We start from the raw sequence: 13,036 nt of genomic DNA on the forward strand, positions 1-13,036 counted from the left end.
CTGACTGGGAAGTGTAACCTGAACGTTACAGAGAAACATTTTTGCGCCCTGCGTCAAAAGGAAGACAATGCTTCTGTATAAGTTATTTAGTGTAAACAAATCAAATACCCTGGAGATAATAAGTGTCAATGCTGCTCTCTAGGTTAAAACCTCTATCTTGCTTGGCCATCAGGGTGTTGGCAAAAACAAAAACCAACACCTATCATTGTCCACATTCTAAATGTTTTTTTTTTATATCAATGCATTAAACTTTATTTAAATTTGTTTGTCTGTGGTTACAAGTAAGATCTTGGCATGTGGCAGTGCTGACTACGTCCATGAAAGAGTATCACCCATAACAACATCTTCTGTCCCATGGAGACGCGTATGATATCCCTTCTGTGAAGGAACGGTGTTGAGCAAGTAAGCACATAATATTCCCAGGGTAACTATTTCTAAAAATCAGAAAGGTTTATTGAAAATTAAATGTACCGCGCTACCCTTAAGTAGCGCCATTGAAAACACATGTTTACATGAACACACACACACGTCGATTCTGATGCACACCAGAAAAGATCAATTGTTCTGAAAAGAACCACACTTGTTTCCAGTGCATATGCATTGATGGCTACTTACAAAGGGCTTCTGTATGCCTATGAAGATACGCCATTAAAAGCCAGCTGTTTCCAGCTACAATAGCAATGTACAACGTCTACACTGTATTTCTCTTCCATTTCATGTATTTTTAATGGAAACAGTTTGCTTTTATTTCAAAATCAAGGACATTTCTAAGTGACCCCAAACCATTGAATGGTACTATATATGTAGCAAAAACCAACCTTACATGTGTATCATGGGAACAGGCATTTTAACTTGCTGTTCTTGGGAGGATGGTGATTATTCCCTGACCACAAAGTTTTTTTCTTCACTTTTAATAAAGTATCCCCTGGTAGCAGCCAATTTGCTCTGGGTCTCTTTATCATGGTGTGGGTTAGGAGAAGGGTGAAGACTTCAGAACTGGAAACGCATCCAAACCTAAAAAGTTAATTTAGGTTTGCCAAAAAAAAAAAAAACAACTTGTGGAAGCAACAGGTCCCCTCTATGAAAAAAAAATATTTTTGCGGTTCATATAGAATTTCTTGCTAATACCACTACATTTTGTCTTTATTAGGATGGAGCCTTAGTCAAGATAATATTTACGACAAGCTCGTGAAGAGAAGGTATTTTCAGTAATTAAATGAACATCAAATAGTCATTATTGTGCAGAGTTACATTTAAAATCTGATCTTATTATGCAGAAACCATATGCTCATAAACGTTAATGTAATAGGAGATGGCGGAAAGCATTTAGTAATAAATGGACATCCAAGGCCCTTTTGATGGCATTAGATAGAGACATACTGACTCATGAAATACAGATTAGATGGATCTTTCACCTCTTAACAGCAGGAAGGCTGTAGATGTCATGTTCATCCTCCAGATTTTGTACAAGCAGAATAAAAAAGATCGGTCTGTCTTATTACAAATAGTAATGAGCCTTGAGGATATGATGATGAGGATCCTTTGGAATTCACTTGGATTTTTGGACATTCTAAAATACCTTTTTCTTCAGGTTCGTTTAGGGATGGCCATGTATGTACCAAACCCCTTTTTATTAATAAGTGATGCCAAAAATTAGTAGACTATACATACAGTATAATAAATACCGTAGTACGGTAGCGGAAATACATATAAAAAAAGGTGTCCATGTGTTGGGTTGTGCATGGCGAGGTAGGAGGTATGACAGACCCACGCAGAAAAGCTTTGTGGGACCAGTCAGTTTTGAGTGGTCATTTTCCAAGACACCAAAAATATTGCCCAAAATGATGTGCCATGCTTTACTATAAAGTAGAGCTAAGATACACTAAAAGGTACCGAGACTCTGTAATGATGTTCACCAGGTTTGAAATACCGCAAGGCAGTTAAAATACTTTAGCAGTAAGATGTGATAAACGCTAGTGGAGGACTACAGCACAATGAGTACTACAAAGGCATAGTATAAGAATTGCTTTCAATTTAATCCATAGTTAGCAAAGTGGAACCCAGGAGCCAACCATGTTGACACGGCAGAAAATCCTTCCATGTATTGCAGTGTGGCTGCTGATCGGGTCCTTGGCCGGTCAGGGGCCATCTCCCACACTCCCAGCAGATGTCTTGCATATTGCAATCGCAAGACTTATGTTAAAGAGCAAAGCCTCATGTTTACAGCTAAACACAAATGTATCCTCTGCAGCAAAGATACTGTGAAAGCGACAGCATGCCAATCTATTATATCATAAACACGGTCTCCTCCATAAAAAAGAGACAGGAATCTCAATAATTAAATTTTTTTACATTAAGGATTACAACTCCCGTCATCCCCCAAAATGATGATGATGATGATGATGGGTGGTTTAAGTAAAATAAGCAGGTGCACCAGAGGTGCAAATGTTAGCGTGCTTGTGAAATTGTTTACTTTCTACCTATATTTTGTTTCTTTAGCAAAATCATGGAATTGAACACTTCCTTATGTGTGCCTACCCTGCATTGTGTTATCTACGTATGCTACCGTCACCTACATGTATGTAGAATTGCATGCATTGGGCTTTTAAGAAAATATTTGGTAGCTCATATATCTGGTTTGGCATATCTGGGTAGATAAGGGGGAGGCTGTGCCATCTTCAGGAGTAATGGCATAAATGGTTTGAGTTAAACTAGGTAGGCAAGAATAGCTTGTCCTTAAAAAATATATGTTTTCCTAGCTAAAAACCGTAGGCTGTTTATTGTCCTCTAATTAACCCACGTGGGAATGTTATCTTACCACGAGTGAAGTCCCAAGAGGTGACCCTGCTTCTAGTTCACTGACCCATAATAGTGAAATGACATAATAAAACATTGACTATTGTTATTATCACGGGGAGAGGTCCCAGGTTGGAATTCAGCCAGTGATGGCACCTTTCCAGCATTAGCACCTGCCTCTAAAAATTCATATAATCAAGAAGAAACAATACATTCTCAGCTATACTCTCTATACCTATTTTACACCTGAAACACAAACTATAAGATGGCTTAAAGAGTGATTACACTCTGGCAGCCTTTTTAGAAGACTACGGTATTTTATTTGTAGTCGCCCTAGGAATTTTCACATGTACACGGAAGTTTTCGTCACCAACCGAGCAGGACTGCATAAAACTAAGAGCGAACTGGTTGTTGACATGCTCTTAATATCGTTTTGTGCCGGGAGCAAGGACACATTTCCCTTGATGGAAGGCTGGGCTTTTTTTTTTTTAAAGATTCAAGATCGTTATATATAGGTGATAACTATATAAACTGCGTACTCCTAGGAAAACTTTTTTGTTTTTTTTGAACAAGTTAAATTACAGGTAGAAAATACACACAAAACTACGAAACCTTTTTCCGCTAGCTTTTTAGGGCTACAATTCCCATTACCCTCATCATCCGTCTGGAAGAGGGTAATGAGAGTTGCAGTTTACATAACTAACTAGTCCATTTTCTTATTTAAAAAGTAAAAAGTAAAAATAAATAAATTCAGTCATGGGATTTTCATTACCGATTCTTGCATGTTAGCAGGGATCACAGGTTTTCTTTTGCTCTAGTTGCCTGGTGGCAAGCAGCCGCATTAGGCTGTCTGTTCCATGAACTGATTTAAAAGCTGGGGTTGGATTTTAACCTTACTTTTTGATTCTTAGAGAAGAATTACCGGTATCTTCCCTTTAGAGAAAGCCAGCATACTTAACTGTAAACACAACACTTTCCTTGTTCATGGAGTTCTTCGGTGTATAATTAAATATCTGAGACTTTTGCTGCGGAGAGGAGAAGATGGCTGCCAATCAGCAACTCCATTGCACCGCATTAGTATTGGTATTTTTAGCAACTGCTTTCCGCAATGGCTACTCTGCTCAATACAAAGCATTTTGAGCTAAATTCAGAACTAAAACATCATCAGTACTGCTAAATTAGCAAACCTTTCCCACCAATCATTCTTAAATTGTGAAAGATTTTGTTGCATGAATAACTTTTGCTGGGAAAACTTTTATTGTCATGTGACTGATTGTCGTCCAGAAAGTTGGAAAAAGCTTCTTGATTTGGTTAAATCAAATGTTACTCGTAAACCTCTGATGAATAGAGGGGATCCCACACACATCCTTCTGTAACAATTAGGACCGGTGCGGATTATATGGATTTGAATTCTTTCTGATCAGGGATACATAATATCAGAAATGTAAAGCGAGTGCTCTAGCAAACCTTGTGTCTATCGTGTCTATAGACATCAAAGACATGCTTATTAAGGATAGGAATATATACTGCTATAATGTTGGAGCAAATCTGGTGCAAAGTGCTAAATATGGTCAATTAATAGTTAATAAAAAAAAATATTTTTTTTCTTCATTCCAGCAAATGTGGAAATTTGTACTAAATTTCTAGTGATCACTTCATCCCAAATATTATATAAAATGTAAATGTATGTGACTACTTTGTGTACAAAATTAAGAAATAATTATAAAAAAAGTTACCTTATCCAATGTATAACTTTAACCTAATTGAGTTGAGTACATTATTGATGTACAAAATAAATATAAAAGAAAAATCTAAGAATAACTAAAAACCGAAATTTTGAATTCAAAGCACTGTAATCCTCGAATGATTGGGTATTTTCATCAGCAGACAGTTGTCTTGTGAACTGGAACAAACTGAGAAATACATCCTGGGCATAATGCAAGTCATGAGGCTTCAAACCCATGTGAATGATCACTTGGAAATAATTCAGACGCTCAATAGGCAATTGTTCCCTGAAACAGTAAGGAGGAATGGGTATGCTTTGTAAAAGATCAGCACAGACCATGCCAAAAAAACAAGTTCAGGTACTGTCAAAAAGGTACAGAATGATATATTCCAGGCTATCATCTGAAGCCAACATAATGAAAACAGTAGCCACAGGCTGTTTGGATCTAGCGCATACATACCCATCTAACCAGTTCTTTCAAACCTGTCTTAACAGACGAACGCCTACATTACTCAGTCCACAAAGAACACTTAGTTCAAGAAAACTTTTCTCATACACATTACGAAAACATTTTATAAGGCGCTTTGAACGTTGGAAATTTCCACATAATCAAAATGTGCATTCTCAGAATTAATCAGAGGGGATTCCACACCATAGCTTAGCCTATTTTATGCGTTCGTGCCTTTTATTTTGTTGTACGCAAGACCGTGAAAAACAATAATTTTAAATTATTTACAGTTTATCAGAAACAAAATATTATCTTAAAAGTTTACCATAACGATAAGTGAAAAACAGACTCATTTTATAATAACACGAAGTCTGAGACGCCATTCTTGCAATGGCAGTATTAATATTGACTGACTTGACGGGGCATACGTCCAAATAAAACACAATAGGCTTATGACAGGTATACAGCAGATCTAATATCTCCAGCGTTTGAGCATTGCAGGTAGACGAGATATTTGGTGTTCTTAAAAGAAAATCGTTCCCATACGACATTCAGATGCAGAATGAATGGATCTCTTCAATCATACCGTACATTTTAACAGCACAGAACCACTTCATTCACATACACACGCACGTGTTGCTGCCTTTAAATTGAGGTCATCGCTCTGAATTAACTATGCATTATGCAGGGCCATCCCTGGCAATTTTATGCTGTAAGAAGGGCAGAGCGGCCCTCCATAACGCATAGTTAAGTCAGAGCGATGACTTTATACAGGGCTAGCTAAGCTATTCTTGGAGCAGAAGCTCGCTGGAGTTGGTCTTTTACAATGTAAAGTCAAGCTTAAGCCGCAACTCTTCTCCAAACTCACAGTTTAGCGAATAAACCCCCAATGTAGCACAGATCCTTCTTTATAGAACCTGGCTGAAAGTCACAGGTAGGATTTGCCATGGATTTGATGTCAGCAGAGGGCCAGCATGCATTTCAAGTCTTTTAGTTGATATGATGAAAAGCTATTGTGTGTATAGAGGTCAGTGTATGCAATGTATATGTAGAGGGCACTGCACTTACGTATCTATTGATGAGGCTCCTCAGTAAACTGCAATCCATGGCTAGTGACAGCTCCTCAGCCTCCTGCCTCTCAGCTCCTGCTCCTTAATTCTTACTTTCCACATCCACAGGCTGTCTGCTCTCTATCAGTGACTTTTAGGCAATGCCTCACTCATCAAAGTAGCCTTCAGCCTTTTTTTAACTCCTGGAACAGGGGCTACTTCTCGTTTTTTGGTTTTGGTCACAACTGACAAGGTAGGTGCACATGGGCTTTAAAGTCTCAACAAGCTCATGGCTGCATTATTTCCCGTGCGTCCAGTGATCGGGACTGTGATCCGGTTCTGGGTAGCTTGATATTTATCTTTGGTGTTCTTATCTCTCAGGGTTCAAGCAGCCAGCTTTACCGCCTCCCGTGGCTCTCCCAGCGATGCCTGTCTCTCTGTGCTGATCTTCCCCCTCCCAGATTGTTCGTCTTCACTCACCTCCCTCCCATTTCCCAGCCGCTGCCTCCTCTCACCCTACCCCTCCCCTCCGTCTATTTCTGTCTTAAAGTCTAGTCTTTCAAGCTGCCTCTCCTCCCTCCCACCTCTGATCCCTCCCTGTCAATCACCCCCCTGCGCACACACCCACTTTCTTTGCTGAACTTCCCCTCCTCTCTGTTGTCATTTAACTCCACCCCTCCCTTTTACTCAACATGTCTCCCCCCCCCTCTCCAGTCATTATCAATCTGTCCTAGTCTTGGCATCCTTTGCTATTTTTATCCTGCCGGCTACTTTCTTGCTACAAGCGATCAGACGGTGAAATACTGGCTCAGGGAGACAGACGATCCCTCTTATCCATTTCCAATTCACTCTTAATTGGCTCAGCTACCCGAATCACAGCTTTAACATATTTACAGTAACATATAAATATTTATCTCTATTTCCTAAAAGAACATTCCATTCATGAAATGATGCTTTATTTTCATTTAGTTTCAAACACACATTAGGAGCGGGTCAGATTCGGGAGCCTTATTGCCAGTGGCAGCCAAATAACCTAATTAAGGGCCCAGACTGGCCATCTGGCACACAGGGTAAATGCCTAGTGGGCCGCTGGCTGACAGAGCCAGACTCTCACCCGACCTGCTGCTCCAGTGACAGATCGGGTGCTGCATCGGCTGGATATTACATATTTATAGTTACATGGTGTGTAGTCGCGCACATCCAGCCAGCGGCCACACGCTGCAGCACTGATCGGCCATTGGATTGGCAATATCAGTGAGTACTGGCCACTAGGCATTTGCCCGGTGTGCCAGATGGCAAGTCCAGGCCTGCATTAGGACAGTAGATTATATCCCCAGTATGATCGAAGGCAGCAGGCTCCTCTGTGTTGTTTGCTGATGTTTATTTATATTGTTCATAAATGATGCTCTTTTTCTCCCTTTGTACAGCGACACATAATACGTTGGCTTTTTACAAGTGAAATCCCTAGCCTTTCCCTGTCCTTATTCAAACAAGGCTTCTCCAGCGCAATGGCAGCTGCTTATTTTTGGATTGTGTTCTCATGTGATATGCAGGCTGTACCTTTGAGGACCGGCATCCCACCCAAAGCTCCTGTACAGAGGTACAGGGCACAGGGTCAGGCATGACAATCCTTGTGGCTACTGGAGTGTCTGCATAAAATATACTCCTCATTTAGACTGGATTTGCGACGCATCTTGTTGAGACAGGAGATCCGATTACCGCATTTCTTATATTATCTCGCATAAGCATGTTCTTCTTGTCTGTACAACAATCACTGTTGTATTCTATAGACGGAGTCACAACACATAAGCCAACAGAAAATACAATATTATTAACCTTTAAAGGGAAAGTCCAGGATTGAAAGAAGAAAAAACTTTGGATCATTAACCCTTTCATGACAACGGTTGTAATTTTTTGGAAGGGGGCGGGTTTAACCATATGTAATGCCTATTCATAGCTCCCAACACACTAGATTACCATTAAAATCTCATATTTTGTTTAAGGGTTTTCAGGGCCGACGGGCCATCATTAGACAGAGCTTCATCTCCCATGCATCAGAGGTGAGATCAGGAAGTACTAATACATTCTACTTGTTTCAGGTGGTAGCGCTAAGTCCTAAGGTTGTGACGGGGTTAAATACAGTGCTGTTTACAGTAATGCAGTTAAGCATTGAAAAGTGGGTTGTGATTCATTTTGGTCCAAGAAACTTCTTTTTTTCTGCTGGTCATCATTAAAGGTAGTCATGATTTTTTGGGCAACACCACACTGAGCTATTTCTTCATGGAAGTGCTAATTAAGTCCTGATTATCTTATGAAGTCTTTTCCTACATAGAATCGTATGAGTAGAGTCAGAAGGTCCCTTTTGTTAAGACTGAGAAGTCAGTGTGTTTGGCTAGTAAATTGGGCCACAACAGAGCTTAAGCCCATGACAAGTGTCTAACTGTCTAAAATTATTATATTACGTGAACAAGTTGGCTGTAACTTCTTCCTTGACTTGTAAATCAAATTAAAAAGTAGCCCTTTCATCATTTGGTGAAGGGTTATACTGGGACTGGAAAACACAGGTGTTGCTGTCATCATAGTTCAGTGCCTTGGGGTAATAGGAATTGTAATCCAAAACAAGATGGGTATCCATGGCAGAATTGTAAAGGTTCAGAGAATGTCTGGAGTCAGATAAGCAGTGAAAGGTTTAGATCATGTGTAACCGTGTCTTAGCTGTTTTAAACTGGGAGGCAAACTGAATGGCATGACGGAAGAGGTTAGTAATTAAATGTAATTAAAGGCAGGGAATGAAAGGTATATGATTAAAGGTAGTTTAGGTTCTTTCGCCGATTCTACGTTCAAATGTATCGGACTGAGATTTTTGTTTAACCCTTTCAAGCCAGTATTTTTGCTGAGAAAAACCAGGCCATTCAGAACATGTTAATTCTTTTTTTTTTTTTTTTTTTTTTACTGAAATACCCTGACTGCCTCCTAGTATCCAATAAAGTAAGCGTACAGACAGGTAGACAAGTGCACAAAATATCTCACGGTAGGCATGAATAAGAGAAGGTTAAACACCATAGTTGTACTAAAGGAAAACATTGGCCTTTTTTCCTGGGCACATTGTAATTTTACATGTCACCAAAAACCTTTTTCAGCATTTTTACACTACTTTTCCTTAACCACGATTCTCCTTTCTAATTTTTCATACCCCACACAAATTAAATATTGTTTTTTCAAAGACAGATTGAGCTTCCTCTTGATACCATTTTTAGAGGTATAGTCCAACATATACTGCTTAAACATTTTTATTTTTTATCCTTCATCAACAGTGGCCTCATCATGAAAGCTCAATGGACACATGATCTGACATTTACATTAGCAATGCATTAACCACCAGAATATCCAGAATTTAAGCAGCGTGGCAGGGTCCATGCGCTAAAACTCCACAAATATAGGTTGGTGTCATCTTCTGAGTCTCTATGGATTCTAGTAAAACACACAAGAGTCCACAATGTCTCAGTAGGAAGTTGGTATTCCATCGTTGACTAATGTCGCGTGTAACCATCACCTCAAACGTTTATTTCCCTTCACCCTCAACAACCCCAAACCAAACAGGATGTATTTAACCAGAGTATAAAACTATCACGCTCAGTGTGTCTCAGCTACAATCTATACAAATCCTACTGTCCAATGTCACGCAAGCACCTATTTTCATTTTTAAAAAAAACCCTTTTATTTGTTTTTATTATTATTATTATTATTCTTTATAGACATCATGTTCTATGGACATTAACAGGTTAAAGATTGTAATAAAGGTCTTAATTTATTATATGGGCATTTTATCTGTGACGACCCTAAGACAAGGAAGGTTGGCTTGGAAAAAGAAGATTTCTTTCCAGACCTTACAAATTGTAAGTAACTGCCAGTTCAGGCTCTGTGATTGCAATTCAATAAAGGAACATAATTTCTAATTCTGTCCCTTGTAACAGTATCACTTTAGTAGTTCAAGCACAATTGCTCCTTTCACAAAATAAATTAATGTGCTGATAAAAATAAAACCTGCTTTTACAAAGATATGTGGCCTTTTTTTAAAAAGAAAAGATAAAGGGGATATAAAAATAATAATATTCATTGTCCTTGGGGAAAAACATCCACATGATCGTGTTAAGATGAAAAAAATGTGACTCCAAATGCCTAACACCTAGTATTTATATAGCTTTTTTTAGCGCACACTCTTGGAATTAACTGATTTGGCAGATGAATAATAGTTGCTATTATTACCCAATGAGTTGTCATTTAACAACATCAGAAGGATGAAGGGCTGGATTGACCCTGCCAGGATTTGAACCTGCAACCCTGAGGTTTGAATAGGCTCTGCAGTCAGGGGCAAATGCAGCCTTCAATGTGTTCTACAGCCCCAAAAGTCATAATATTATTATTATTTATTGTTTTATATAGCGCAATTTTCTGTGTTTTGAAATGAAATCGTACAAATAATAGACCTTCTTCTAAATGCTGTGATCATTAACATAAAATGCTATCAAATGGGCAAAAATCACTTAGAATGCCCCCACATCCTTCCCACTCCATGAAAACAAACGTGTCCCTATTTGGACACTTCAAATGTTGGAAGGAGGAAGTTGATTTAGTCACTAGAGAAAACATGTATCTATGTGTTTATTCTATTTTCCCACTGTAGTCTATAGAGGAAATTGATTACATTTTTACAGATACATTAATGTCAGGTAATTCAACACCCACACAACCAAGGACACAAAACAGTTATCTAGGAACACTGATTCAATTTCTGAAAATATCCCCATAAATAATTACCTAGCACTGACACAATGTATAAAATGTATCTGTCACATAGACGTCCAATAGGAAATAAATATTTTAATTTGTATATAAACAGTGCTGTACAAAGTTACTTAGTTTAACATTGAAGAAAAGTGAGTTACATGTAAATTTGGTCCAACAACAAACTTCATTATTTATCTTTTCCGTCATAGACTTTTATGGGTCAGCGGATCCTTCTTGTAAACCCATTGACGACAAACACTGTTGCTGAAATACCTCGACACAGAAAACCCAGCCAGGATGCCCTGTGACTGCTCCAGAGTATGACTAGCGCATTAGCAAGAGATGCTGCCTCTCGCAAGATGGTGGTGCCCACTAAAAAATAAATGAGCAAGTCCTAAAAATAACTCTGTAACTTCCCCAAAATCCTGACAAAGTACTAGCGTTTGAAGTACTCATGGGGTGTCTAGTTTTCAAAAATGTATTTTGATGTGGTAAAATAAATTGACCAGGTTCATAGATGTCCCAAATAGGATATGGGTTCAGAATGACCACATGCCAAAATTCCAATTTGAAAAACTAAATTGTTCATGTCCCAGATGTGGTGTTTTAGCCCCCAGACAACCTGAGAAACCTATGCATGGGTGGTACACATTAAGAGTTAAAATACTAGCATTTGAAATACCCTGGGGATTCTAGTTTTTAAGCATATGTGGTATAAGCATAAAGGGGTAACTTCAACTGAACCGCTTTAAAGACATCCCAAATAGGACATGGGACAGAATGATTTGAAAAAAGGTTTTGAAATAGCAATATGCTACTTGTACTTATTGCCCCATAACTTAATGAAGCAAACAAACTTAAAAACATTGGGAATTTTTAAACTCAGGACAAATAGTAAAACTTATTTAGCAGGTGTTTTATTAGCTTTTTTTCACATTTTCACCATATTTTATTTCTTCTTTCATAGTAAATTAGATGATCTGATCAAAATAATCGTATCTAAAGAAAGCCCTTGGAAAAAAAAGCCACACAATATATAACGTGTGTGGGTACAGTAAATGAAAGAGAAGAAGACTAGAGCTAAACACGAACCCAGCAAAATATGTTAAAACAGACATTGTCATGAAGGGCACAACAAAAAACAACAGCTATGTCCTTAAGGGGTTAAAAGACAGAGACATTCTATTGTTTACTACCAAGTACTGGAGTCTGGGCTAACATAAGAAGACTAGGACACATACACATGACATACAGTATATGCAGCTGTCTAAAAGCATATTGAAAATCAGAACTGTTTAGAAACAGAAAACACATTTTAATGTAACTGTCACTAATAAGATAATCAGTGATTTATTTTCCTGTTATTGATTTAACTGGTTATGCTACTGATGAGGTATTGGTTAAATCTGATGTCATCAGCAATGCACATAGGCACACCCCACAACTTTTCATGTTTCTACAGTGGGATGTCCTTTAAGGGATTGAAGTACAAACCTCAATTAATTTCACAGCCTAGTTGGCTCCTCTCTCCCTAACTGGCCCATGACCTGGCAGCTAAGATGGACAATGAGAAGGTTCCCATAATTTGGGGCCTTTAAATTCAAGTTCTTCAATGGACTTAACAAATAATTATGCGATTCAAAATTCCATAAGACATCCATTATTTTGGTATCAGTTTGATCAAATAAATGATTTCCACACCCAAGAGCTCCCTAGCTCTGATGTAGTTGGTCTAGTATGGGCTCAAGTCAAATATCTGGCGTGAACAAGTTCAAGGCATAGTCAACTTGCTTAAACTCGCTACTTGCTTTTCTACTGCTACCACCTACCATTTTCTAAACAAATTTACATTAAATCTTTATCTTACCTATTCCTCCTTATTTTATCTGCACCCCCTCCCTGGTTGATGTAGAATAAACGGTTAGACTTTGAGGAAATACCATATATTTCAAATTTTTCCATGGGTTTATCTAAATTCGTTGTTTTATCCCTCTGGCTTACAACAGTGCAAAACCAAATAGGAACCAGAAGTAATGTTTTAGTACAAGACTTGTAAGGTAGATATATTTGTGCAATTTAGCAGTTGTAACATTGACGCAAATACAACAGAAAAATGTTAACGGAACAAAACAAATGAATTTGGGTTAGTTTTTTGAAAATGAAGCCATGGCCCTTATGTACGGGTAAATAAAATCCTTTATAATTCTATAGCATACCTCCCAACAATCA

The 13,036-nt window shown here is 38.3% G+C and overlaps 1 protein-coding gene across 4 annotated transcripts in view; it reads right to left on the reverse strand.

The window, feature by feature from the left end:
• The window catches only part of ATP11A (ATPase phospholipid transporting 11A), a 71,868-nt gene extending 65,346 nt beyond the window's left edge, over nucleotides 1–6,522 (reverse strand). For all 4 annotated transcript variants that reach the window (XR_008346251.1, XM_053455246.1, XM_053455247.1 and 1 more), the window contains exon 1: nucleotides 6,039–6,522. Coding sequence is in view for 3 of the 4 variants with exons in the window: in XM_053455246.1 (XP_053311221.1) it covers nucleotides 6,039–6,077 (39 nt within the window). In the remaining variant the exon portion in view is untranslated. The remainder of the gene's footprint in view (nucleotides 1–6,038) is intronic.
• Nucleotides 6,523–13,036: the final 6,514 nt, after the last annotated feature.

The sequence above is a fragment of the Spea bombifrons genome, chromosome 2 (genome assembly GCF_027358695.1).
Source record: "Spea bombifrons isolate aSpeBom1 chromosome 2, aSpeBom1.2.pri, whole genome shotgun sequence".
In the NCBI taxonomy this organism is placed as follows: Eukaryota; Metazoa; Chordata; class Amphibia; order Anura; family Pelobatidae; genus Spea; species Spea bombifrons.